The 12,987-nt window shown below is 46.2% G+C and overlaps 1 protein-coding gene across 1 annotated transcript in view; it reads right to left on the bottom strand.

Moving 5' to 3' along the window:
- OLFM2 (olfactomedin 2) overlaps positions 1-7,882 on the bottom strand; it is a 178,192-nt gene extending 170,310 nt beyond the window's left edge. Inside the window, exon 1 of the mRNA XM_083428278.1 lies at positions 7,559-7,882. Coding sequence (XP_083284404.1) covers positions 7,559-7,615 — 57 coding nt within the window. The 5' untranslated portion in view covers positions 7,616-7,882. The remainder of the gene's footprint in view (positions 1-7,558) is intronic.
- Positions 7,883-12,987: the final 5,105 nt, after the last annotated feature.

The following is a 12,987-nucleotide window of genomic DNA, read 5'->3' as shown; positions in this document are numbered from 1 at the left end:
ATGACTTCCAATAAGGCAGGAGATTGCACCTTCTTAGGTTATAAATGCCATCACAACTGCTGTGTGATCATTTCTTAGAGAAGGATTGCCCGCTTGCATGTGATGTTTACCGGATGTGCATTGTCAGTGCTCTAATAAGGGACTGAGTGGCTTCAGTTTTTCTACTGACTATCTGCTGGCTGTGCTGCACTCCTTGCCCTGAGGGTAGGAGAGAAGAAAGAAGCTGGAGGAACTCGTGCCTTCCAGCTCCCATTGTGGGCCCTCCCTCCCCACAAGTGTTACTGCAGGGCCATCTGAAGGACCACCTTGCCCTGAGGGGAGTAGCAGCAACTTTTTCAAAACAAAGAAGTTATCTTTTCCATTGTAGTGTAACTTTTTTTGTACATTGTAAACACAAGCATATGAGAACAAGGACAGCAGAGAAGGTGCATCTGACTTCAGAAGTGGGTTCACACATGTATGCTTCTCACTTGAGAACTGAGACTTGCATATGTGAGTGGGCCATCACGGATAAAATGTCACTGACAAAACCATCTTTCATGCCACACAGGCACAACCCTCCTTAGTTCATGTCAGCAGCCAACAGTCAAGTGTAAGGAAATCAAGAGATGTTCATGCAGGTGTGAACCAAGCTCAAGAATTACCGGTAAATTTCACTGAGTGCAAACCAGAAGCCTTGGAAACAAGGCGAGGTTCTCTTCAGCCAAGACTCTGGTGACTATGAACAAAACACACTCCATCTTCTGTTTCTGCCTTCAGATCCCCACCACTAAGGTAAGCTCTCCCGTTGTCCTCCTATACCTGGTCACGTATCCTCATTTTATCATGTATTGCTTTACTTCACTTCTTCTTTCCTTCCACACTGTGGTTTAACACTGGACCTCTTAGTAACCCATCCACAGAGCTGGGAGACCTGTGGATGTTGTTGGACTCCAAGTCTCATCAGCCTCAGCCAACATGGCCAATAGCCAGAGGTGATGGTGCTTGTCATCTGACAACATCTAAAAGGGCCACTGGTTGCTTACTCACTCCTGCCTGACAATATTTTGCAGTGCAGCAGCCTGCCTCTTTTGCCATGACAGCTGGACCTTGATTCTTCAGAGGCCTCAACACCATGCAATTTGACAATGAAGTAAGATAATATGCATTTTACCCCAGCTGTGGGCACTACAGAACCTCATTTGGCAAGCTATAAATCTAAATCTAAATAACACACCAACAATCCTACCACCAATCCCAATCCCAGTGCTAAGTCTACAGAAGACCCCCACATTTTCTCCACCATCCAAAATCCAGCCAAGAAGACAGAAAAGAGATGGGGCTTAACTCCCTCCACTTCACACCATCAACACAACTGGCCTCCATTATTAAAAACAAAACCCCTTTACGGTAAGTAAAAGTTAGGAACACATGCTTATGTCTGACCTTTCTAAACACTGCAGGCTCTTTTACCTTGGGCAAAATCTATCCGACACCTGCTGTTTGCAGCTGCACTGAATAGAGTAGGGTTCATTCTTCTGAGAAACCAAAGCACGCTGGGCTGGTTGGAGGGTGTGAGGCTTAGCAGGCTAGGATTCAAAACCAAAAGGCATAAGGGTGCCTCTAAGCACATGAAGTGTTTCATAAAAATACTAGCCACTGACTAACTGCATCCCACTTATACCTATGTAGGATTAAAAGACAAGGCTCCCCCCAATGGTTTTCAGTCAAATCTTAAGAGCCCAGGGCCTGGATACGAATGGGCTCCCTCAGGGGTCCACAGATTGTAACTGGCATATGCAGCCAGTCACTGCTTCTCTTTTACACCTTCCTACCTTTTCTTGGAAGCATTCCCAGCTGCGGCCAGTTGATTCCCACCCTTACGCTGCACAAGGACTACTCACATTGGCAACTGCCGGGGCCCCAGCATGGTGCTCAGCCCCAGCAACTGGGCCTGTGAGCCCATTTTAAATTACCCACAATACACCCAGCAGAGTATTGCTCATTGGAGACCAGCATTTTAATTTCCCGTGATGTCCGGGAGCAATTATTCCTCAGGGACATTACAGTAAACTAAAATGATGGTTGGCCTGAAGCTACCTCAGAGATCCCAGCGCTGCTGCTTGTCAGCACCTCAGCCGGCAGTTTTGCCCTCCATGGAGACCCACACTGTGGACCCCTTCCAGCTTTACCATTCTATGATTCTATTATTTAAGTGGTATTGCATCAGGGTCACCAATACAGCACCCATAGGTGCAATGGTGCCCTTTAGAGTTTCCCCGGTGCCTCTGAGTTCACCCCTCCCCATTCAAGCTTCCTGCCCCCTTGATCTTGAGGTGGTGCAAGTGGTTAAGTTATTCTCCCTTGAAAAGTGTGCATAGCCAAAGGAGGCAGTTGAAAGAGTGGTGCTCCTTCCCGCTTCCTCTTTCAACCAGACGACTTTTATCCAGATGCCTTGGGAAATGAATGTGCGCATGCAGCACACCTTTCCCCTCTCGTTCTCTTAGTGGTGGGTGGCGGGCAGAGAGGTGACCTGAGGGTCCCATGACACTTGTTCAAAAATCCAAATGTGACCACAAGACTAAAAAGGTTGGCAACCCCTAATATACATGCTGCACAAACTATCAAGCTTTTAATTGTATTCGCTCTTGATATTTGCTGTTCTGTTAAATCCCTTACCATGCCTGCAGTTTACATCAGAAATTCATTACAGAGTGGAGAGGTGCCAGGTGATAGTCTATGACCACATTTTAATCATGGCTTAATTCAGCTACTGCTGTTTTTTTAGGGGGGCACTGGTATGGGGGTTTAAACACTGTAGTTTTTGCCTAATTTTGTAATGTTGGGAGAAAAGCAAGAGATGACAAATTTGTTAATACACTGGAGTACATTGCAACTAGGAATCTGTTTATTAGTGGGCAGGGAACAGGGATGTTGCCCACAAATTTGACTTTGCTACTTTGTACATGTAGCACACATGGGTAGAATTTTAGTTTCAATTTCAAAGCAAGATACACACACACACAAATCCACCCACCTATTCAAATCCTGTCAATTTTAAAATAAATTTAGACTGCCATCCTTTCAATACTGTCCAGGGGCATAGGGAGGGGGTGCGGTCCACCCTGGGTGTAATCCCTGAAGGAGTGACAAAATGGCAAATACCACGGGGCCTGACCTGTAGCGCTCCTGAGCCACGTGTCTCTCCTGGGAGTGACACGGTGGCTCGGGGCCCCACGCTGCCCGAAACGGCAACGTGAGGCTTGCGCCCACCTGGTGGACTCTGTGGGTGGCCTGCCCCGCTCCTGTCACTCCAGGTGCTGGAACAGCTAGCTACGCCCCAATACTGTTCATGGCATAATTGAGCCCCTAAAACTTTTCTGCATGGAATTTGGCTCACAAAGTCACACTACACCACAGATTCTAAAATTGTGATGCATAAGAATGAAACCAAAGGGTTAAAAATAACTCAATGGTGTGTTTGCTTTAGGAAATGAAAACATTGGAATTTTGCAAGGTTTCATTGCTCATAAACATAGCCACTTAAGTTTGTAGATTTTGCAATGGCCACCAGAATTTTGAGATCAGAATTCAAAAGTGAGAAAAACCCAATATTCAACCTGCATTCCTGTTGGTGTTTTAAATGGCAGTGTTCTCTTGATCCTCATGTCTGCTATAATATGGTTCATTTCTCTCTCACTCACTCATCCACCCATACAACACATTCCTGCTATAAGAACAAGTTTATTTTAAGAGCAAGTTTCTAGAACTCATTACTTTCTCTCTCTCCCTCTCCCTCTCTCCCTCTCTCTCTCTCTCTGTGTGTGTGTGTCTGTGTTTTAAAAAAGTCTGCCAACACAGCCCTCCTCCCTGGAGAAGGTGGATAGGACAATTATGCTCTTTCTCTTATCAAGGATGCCACTTTCTCTTATCAGGGATGAGGAATCTGTGGTCCTCCACAGGCTGCTGGACAACTGCCACCATTCCTGAACATTGGCCATGTTGGCTGGGACTGATAGGAGCCATAGCCCACTGGCATCTAAGGAGCCAAAGGTACCATGGCTTAAGTTGGCACAAAGACAATGGACTCCTTCACCTGCTCTCACCCAGGGTTAACAGCAGAAAGGGCTCTGCCAAAGTCATTTCCTTTTGTACCACAGCTGCTCACTCCCATGCACAAGAAACAGAGAAATTGATATAGGTTGCTAGGATGCTTAGAGGTAGAGTTTCAATGGTGGGTGAGAAGGGGTTAAAGAGCCATTTGACATCTCATTTCATATGGAAGTGAGTCAATGGGTAGAGCCAATGTGCTCAGCTCTTTGGCATCTGCTCAGTGGAACATAGGGCTTCTGTTTACATTTCTTTTATGAGTATTTTGATAGCAGTCTTCTATTTGTATCACTATGTACATATGGTCTTACTAAGTAATATATGGTCTCTGCTTATAAAGTCAGTGCTAACCAGGTCCCTATTTAACACCAAGAGACTGCAATGAAATAATGCAGGGATGAAGAACCTGTGGTCCTCTGGATGTTCCTGGATCCCAACTCCCATCATCCCCAGTCAACATAGCAAGTGGTCAAGGATGATGTGATTTGTAGTCCAACAACATTTGGAGGGCCCCAGGTTCTCTATACCTGAAGTAAAGGACACAGAAGGGCAAACCAGGACTCATAAAAGTAGTTGACCAGCTATTTGATCCCACCTTTCAGAGCTAGAGATGGACTGGTTTTAGTGAATGAAGCAAGAGAAAATAGATTCCCTGATGAACCCTTTTCCAAGTCTTTGTGTAGTCACGCTTAAAGCATCTTGTAGATCTCATGCTGATCATGTATTCATAGCCATACTCAACAACGCTCTAGGTTTGTTTAATCTTTTTCGCCATTTGAGCCAGGGTTAGTCAGGGCTGCCTCAAAATCAATTTCTAATATCTCTGCTCCACTTTGGACTATGAAGAAGTCTTGGAATACTTCTGAGCATGTGTAGAGCTAATGGAAGACCCACCAACAGCCTTCTTATATCTAGGGCTGCATGTTTTGCTTTTTTTGGGGGGGGGTGATCAGTCAGGACACAGGTGATCGGTCAGGACACAGCGATCAACCAGGAGCACCCCGTGATCGACCTGTAGATCACAAGTGACTGGTTCGACATGCCTGTCAACATCTACTTTAGATCAGTCACCCTTAAAATGAGTGTGAATGCCAGCCTTCTAGCACTTTGTGTGGGACCCTGTTGTGGGAGCATGAGCAATATGATAACATTTTTCCTGGAGCAGTACTTGTTTTGCTCAATCTTTCTACCTTCCTGGAACACTTTCCGGATCACCATATTTGCCAAGGAAACTCAAGCACACCTGACTAAAACCCCTTGAGAACACTGACACATTGCAGAAGGGGGCAGTATGTTTTGAAGTACATCCAGTTCATTGGTGTCACTGGACAGGCTTTTTGGGCCCTCCCTGTTGGAACTGAAAGCCTGGCCTTGAAGAAGGGTGGGCAGACTTTAGGCATGCAGGGTTGACTTTCTTGGTGGGTTTTTTTTACTAGAACCCCATCAACAGGACTACTGATCAGGAGGGATCAGATCTACATATAGGGTGGAATTCAACTCTCCAATGACATACATAGAACAAGGTTCACTCTTGCAACAGGACTTTCCACCTCCCCCAGGGTGCCTCCCACACTTCTTACATCTGCTCTGGAGGGTTGCAGGAAGCTGTAGCACAGGTTTAGTGGACATGCAGGGGAGAGGAGCCCCATTGCATGAACGGACCTTGTTCTGTGCACACATACCACATTTAGCCCTACACTGAATTCCACCCATAGACTTTAGGATCACATCACAACCTCTGAACACATGCTCAGAGCAGGAATGGATTTTCAGTGTCATAACAGGGCTCATAGTCTTTTCCAGTGGCGTGCAATGAAATTTCCCATAGGGGAACAGTTAGGGCCAGAAGCGCCAGCTTGCGAGGGCGGGGGGGGGGGTCTGACATCACATGCGAGACATCACATTGTCCTGATGTCACATTGCAGCGTCCTGACATCACATGTGCGAGAATCGTGCCTCCTTCCCTAAGCTGGACAGAAGCTTCCCAGGCTTTGGGAAGGAGGCACTAAAGCTGGGCAGGCTTTGGGAAGATGGTGGGCATGCTCTTTGGCCCCATCAGAGTATTGAGCCTCCCTCCCTAAGCCAGGCAGAAGCATTTAATTTACTGGGAACATTTATGGGACTAGCCTAGTCCACTGACTGCACACCACTGTTCTTTTCCCATAAAAAATCAATTTCTGGTTTCTCCCTCCGCTTCCTTCCCTTCAGCAGCCTAATGTTGCAGGCAATTCCTGATTCTCAAATTGAGGAACCCATCACAATTCATTTCTAAAGAATGCCAGGATGCCCTGGCTCACTGATGTAGCTGCATCCTTCATGGTGGCTGGTGCCCATTGAGACTGGTGGGGCAGAAGGCAGAGAAACCAGAAGTGGGCTCAGCCAGAGCCAACTGATTCTTCTTTTGTCCCCATCTTCCTCCTTCTCTAAGGAGGAAGAAGGTTATAATTAGAGCCATGCCTTGCCTGGTTGTAAGTAGATAGGCAGTGCTTCATCCACCCTAATGGACTGGCATCCCCTGGGAGCACGCATATGTTCATCACAGCAGGACTGTCCCATTCAAAGAACCAACTTACACAAACGTTGACAGAAACAAATCAACTTTCTCAGCCATTGTGAATCAGTGTGTGGAACCACAGCTGTGAAATCTTCAACATGTGTCCTTCCAAATAACTCACTCTCAGCATCCTGATTCCAACCGCTTTCAGGAGTGTCTCCCCCTTTTGGGGCAAGACTTGGGAAGAAACTTGTCCATGTTGTTGGCGTTAATGTGTTGGAGACCAGTAAAGACTTCAAGGCCACCTAAATCAACATTAAATTATTATCCTAAGTACAAACTGATGTTGGGAATGGGGAGAAGAGGAGGAAATCCGATAGACTGGTTTGCATATAATGGTGTGTTTCAAGAAATAAGAGGGTCGCTTTTAGAATAAAACCACACTGACCCTAGAGCAGAACTTTGAGAGCCAGATCGAAAAGAAAATAAATATACATAGACAAACTCACAGCATGGATGGCAAGAGGACAGAAGCAGGAAAGTGTCTCATAGCACGGAGAGAAGGAAAGGTGGGTGTGGACTCAGGAACGGAGGCGGCGGGGAAAACTAAAATGGACAGCGTTGCGCACTAGTCTTGGGGCTTAAAATGCGAATAAATTAACTGGGTGTGGGATTTTTTTCTGCGAATATCCGGTCAAATCACACACACACACACACACACACACGAGCAAGACTCCGCCCCTTGACCCGTGTTTGGCACTCTTTCCGACTAAGGAGCAGGGGGTGACTTCAGCATCACCACCCTGACCCTCGCTGGCAGAGAAGGCGCCAACTCTGCTGCCTCAACTCGCGTCCCTCCCTCCGCCAACCCCTTCTGGCCAGAGCAGCGGGCTCCGTTTGCGCCCTGCACCGAGGCGCGAGAGCAGAGCGCGCGCACCCACACGCGCACCCTTGGGCGCCACGACGGACATTTACCTGAGCCGTCCTGGAGACAGCGATCGACAGCAAGAGCAGGTGTGCGAGGAAGCGCATCGTGCAGGCGCCCAGCCCAGCTTCGCCTCGGGCGGGTGCCAGCCAGCCGACTTCCCCCGCCCAGCTCGCTCACTCAGCGGCTCCTCCGCATCCCCGCGCCAAAAAGGTAGCGGGGCCGCTGTCGCCAGACTCCAGCGCGCCCCAGGCGGGCGGATAGACGGGTGGACCGACGGCGCCCGCTGGCGCCCCCTTCTTCTCCCCCGGGCAGGGCGAAGGCGAGGGAAAGGCGGTGGCCGCCCGCCGCGGCGGCTGCTGTTGCTGCAGGGGACGGGGGGGCGAGATCCGGCCAAAGGCAGCCAGGCAGGCTCCGCCTAGTGCTGGGCCAGCCAGGCAGCGCGCCCCGTGCGCTCCCACGGCCCCAGCGCCACCTCTCCAAACCGGCGAGGGGAAAGAGGCGAGGACGGCGGGGTCCCACCTTGAAGAGGGGGAGGAAGGGGTGGGGGTCTCCGAGCCGATATCTCATTGGTCCTCTCAAGCCGACCGCCTGCCAATACCGAGCGCTTAGGGGGGCGCCGGGGAGCCCCTTCCCTAGGCTAATAGGGTAGGGAGACACTATGCTCGATATCACGACGGGATTCTTTGCTTAAGGGTGTTGGCGGGGGATATTCAACTCCCAGGGTGGATCCCTTACCCCAATGGCCCCCTCTTTTCCATCTTTTAAAACATCTCTGACTCGAGAACGAATCTAACATAATGGCCACTTGTTCTTTTGTTTTTTTTAACTAGATCAGTAGGGTCAGAACTGCAAATGGTCTGTTTTATTTTAATACATGTCTCGCTTAACCAGCCTTATTGGACCCTGGACTTACATCACGAAGCCAGGTGAACACAGAGGAAAACAGCGAGCAGACTCTATCCTGCTGCCATGCTTCAGCCACGCCGCGCAGGAAACACGCTCTTCCGGGCAACTGATCCGTATTAGGCTGAAATATACATTCCGGGTGCTTCCTGGAAGAGTCACCAGGGCGATTATTTTCCTCCCAGTTTCTCCAAAAATGTATGGGAGAAGTGGAAATTCTAACTGGTGCTGGCAATTTGGGGCACATTTGAAGGATCTCATGCCTAGCTCTGGATTAGTTTTTCTGAATTCTATTATGTATGATATCAAGGGTAGTGATTACATGATAGAATTCCTGAGGAGTATGGGAATTAGTAAAATTACAGCACAAGCCGATACCTGTCAACTCAAAAGTAAACCAAACTGAATCCAGCAGAAAGTACTCCCAAGGAAGTAGGTATAGGGTTTCATTCTTAATTATCTCCTGAGTAAACCAGTGTAATCTCTTCTGGTTGTCCTGGATTGTAGCCCTGGTTTAGGATTGGGGAGGGGGCGGGTGTACCTTGGGTCTCAGCTTTAATAGTATGAAGGAATCCAAATCCCTGAATTTTCAAAGCTGAGTGGCTTGTTATTTATTGGTTATGGGTTAATTTTATTTATAGCTCACTTTTTTGTCAACAGTCAGCACTGACCTAACAAAAGAAATATGAAAGGCCCAGGCATTCCCTGGTCCATAAACTCAGAGCCTGTTTTTACTGGATTGCTTTCCCTGAAATCCTGTTTTTGTATTTTTTTTATGCTACTGCTTTATTGCTTTTATAGCTGTTTTTTTGTTTTAATGACATCAATTTTTATGTTGCACTGCTTAAATGTTTGTTTAGATAATAAGCGGTTAACAAATGCTTTTAAAAAAGAATTTAAAAATAAAATACAAATCACAGCAAACCAAAGAAAGAGGATTTGATCTCACTCTCTTTCTCTCTCCATCTACAGCAGAGTTGGCTGGTGGTTGGTGATGGGGGGGGGGGTTAGGGGCAAGTCAATCTAGGCAGGAGAGTGGGAAAAGCCTCACAATCTCACCCTTCCCTGCTGCTGAACCTCAGAATGGCAGGTTGCTAATGAGAATCCAAAAGGAGAGGAACCAAGTGGTGCCTGGACCAGGCAGGTGGGTGGGAATGGGCTTGTTCTGCTCTCTAAGCTGCAGAATGGTTAGCCACATAAAAAGGGAAGCCACAGGGATACTGGGAGAGGGTTGTTAGGCTGGGGAGATTGAATTCAGAGTGCATTCAAGTGGGAAGAGAAATGCAGGAGAGTCCTGCACTCCTATTTTCAGTGGCCATACATTAAGCAACATAGAAATTAAATAATCAAAAATAATCAAATCAAAGGAGAGAGGGTGTCCTCTGTTTGCATTACCTGTCACACTCCGGATGACTCCACCCTGAAATGAAGTCACAGTTCGAAAGCTATTGTTAGCTTCTGGAAATGTCTCTGTGCTGGTGGAAGCAAACAAACCAATATGGCTCCAGCTTCCCAATTAGTTAAAAGTCCAGCTCTTAACTGGCTCCCTATTGCATAAATTAGTACATCTGTAAATATGCAAAATGTATTCTGAAAGCACAGATATGTTCCTGCTTGCCACAATACGCCCCTCCCCCATGCACGTTTGGATCAGTGGCCAGAAAAGAGAGCGAGGGAACCAACTGTTTTATAATTAACAAAAGCTTCTCTACTTAGCAGACGAGGTCAGTTTTAAAACATGTGTGCACATGCATGTGTGATGTCCCATTTTCATGCTTCAGTTCCTGGTTGCTACGTCACATTTGCTAGTCTAAACATCCTTTGGAAACCCTGACAGCCCAACATTCTTCCCCAGATGTTTTTACTTATTGTCTTTTGGTAGCGCTTGCACTACACATTTCATATCACAAGAGAAAATGCATAATAGGAGGGTGTAAGAGATGAAGTGCCCTAAAGACCTGTATTGGAAGGGGACCCAAGCAATTTAACTTGTTTCTAAGTGAATTGAAGTTGTGAATAGTGAGGTGACCATATTTGTTGATCATAACAAATCTCCCATAAAAAGGGAGAGGATAAGAAAGAAAGAAAGAAAGAAAGAAAGAAAGAAAGAAAGAAAGAAAGAAAGAAAGACACTAAAAGAATTTCTCCAGACTGGGGAAATGGGCAATAAAGTTCCAAATTTTATTATTTTTATTTTATTTATTAAATTTGTATACTGCCATATACCCACAGGTCTCAAGGCAGTTCACAGGATAAGATCACAATATAAAAACACAAAACCATAGCAAATGTGATTCAGTGTAAGTTAGCATAAAGTATCCCCCAAGGGTATCTGTGTTAGCCTCATGCAGCAAAAATAATCAGACAAGTACATTTGTTAGAGCATGAGACTCAAGCCCACTTTATCAGATGCGTGAAATGAAATCTTACTTGGTATAAATTGCAATATCCTTAAACCATTTCAAGAACATATCAGCCTTCCAAGACACTCTGCAACTAACTTTAAGGTGGCAATTCTGAAACTTCAGAGGAAGAACAGTGTGAAACAGTCATCAAGTTCAGTGCCATCACTTGTTGGTTAAATCGAGACAAATGATTTTTTCCCACACTACATGTGCTGATTTAGCTCATCAGCTCCAGGATGGAAAGAACTGTGTGGTAAAGCATCTCCTTTGCATGCAAAAGATCCCAGGTTCAATCCCTGGTCTCTCCAGGCAGATAAGGCTGGGACTGTTCCCTACTTGAAACCCACAGAGCCAATGCCCATCAGTTCAGACAACACTGAGCTAGATGAACCAAATGTCTGACCAGCTTCCTGTGGGTGTTTCTGATATCTATGCTGTCTATGACTGTTCCTTGTGAATGACTCCCTGCCTCACAACAGGGGTTGATGCCAACATCTCAGCAAGTAATCTGCTACTGCAGAAAAGTTAAAGATGTGCCAATTTAGCATATATTTAAGATCCAATTATCACCAATGGTAATTTTTGCATCTCATTGCCATTCAACTCCCACCTTACAATTCTTTCCTTCTTATATCTGCCAACTAAGATTTCACATAATGCATCTATTAAATTGAGCTTTAGTCCATGAAAGCTTATGCCATGATAATTTGGTTGGTCTTTAAGGTGCCACAAGACTCTGCAGTTGTGTTTACTGTAAAGTACTGCATGTTGGGACCAACTCTGAAATTCACATATACACTGATGAGGCCTGAGCTAGCAATCAATGACCAGGAAAAAGATCTTTGAGACATCATGGATAGCTCAATGCAAATGCTGACCTGGTGTGTGGCTGCTGTGAAAAGAATGAATTCCTTGCTAGGAATCACCAGGAAAAGGTTCAAAAATAAAACTACCAATTTTGTAAGGTAAAAAGGTAAAGGACCACTGGATGGTTAAGTCCAGTCAAAGGCGACTATGGGGTTGTGGTCCTCTTCTCGCTTTTCAGGCTGAGGGAGCCGTTGTTTGTCCACAGACAGCCTTCTTGGTCATGTGGACGGCATGACTAAACCGCTTCTGGCACAACGGAACACAGTGACAGAAACCAGATCGCACGGAAACGCCGTTTACCTTCCTGCTGCAGCAGTGCCTATTTATCTACCTGCACTGGCATGCTTTCGAACTGCTAGGACAGAGCAATGGGAGCTCATCCCGTCACACGGATTCGAACTGCCGACCTTCCAGTTGGCAAGCCCAAGCAGCTCAGTGGTTTAGACCACAGCTCCACCGCCTTTACTTACCAATTTTGTAATGCCATGTGGTGAAGGTAAGGGGGGATTTCCTTGCTTATTTTATTAACAAAACTCAACATCCTAAACGAATTCCACTGCCACACTTTGGTATTGCTTATACTCTTTGCACCCTACTCACCAATAACCCTGGTAATAGTGGGATAGTGACTGGTGGTACAAACCAGTCAAATATAGTTACTGTATTTAACACATATATTGATGCTTATTTATTGCAAGTCACATAGCACACTAGCTTATGTGGTTATAGTACTGTCTCTTTTAATGAGTATACATTATGAGAGCGTTTTACTTAAATACAGCTTATTTTACTAAACTAAGACAGTTGTGAAGAACTTTATTAAAACTCTGTTGCCAGAGTGTTAAGCCTAACCAACACTATAATGGAGGGCTTTTGCTGGAGCTTCTGTTTCAACTACTACTGATGTATTGAAGCACAGGTCTGTTTGTGCTGCCCTGCCCTGGAATCTTCCTCTGATTCTCCCGCCAAACACCAGAGCCCAAGATTCCAAACTGCCTCTCACTTCTTCTCCATCACATCCTCCAGACACGTCCTCCCATTGTCTATTCAGCCTGAGGCAAGTGATCTGGACAACCAACAAATTTCAGATGTCAAGCTACTCTACCTTCCTCTCAGTCCTTCCTTCATCTGCTGTATTCTTCTTCTTCCAGCTGTTCACCATGAACACCAAGTACCAACAAACACAGATTCTTCTCCAACCTGGGCTGGCCCTGACTGACTAGCACCTGGCCATATAGTCACTCCTTCTGATCTCTCTAGCTCAGTCCCAGCCAACCACACTCTCTAATGGAAAATTTGGA

The sequence above is a fragment of the Podarcis tiliguerta genome, assembly GCF_965153285.1.
Source record: "Podarcis tiliguerta genome assembly, chromosome: 2".
Lineage (NCBI taxonomy): Eukaryota > Metazoa > Chordata > Lepidosauria > Squamata > Lacertidae > Podarcis > Podarcis tiliguerta.
This window is presented reverse-complemented; position numbering and strand designations above follow the sequence as displayed.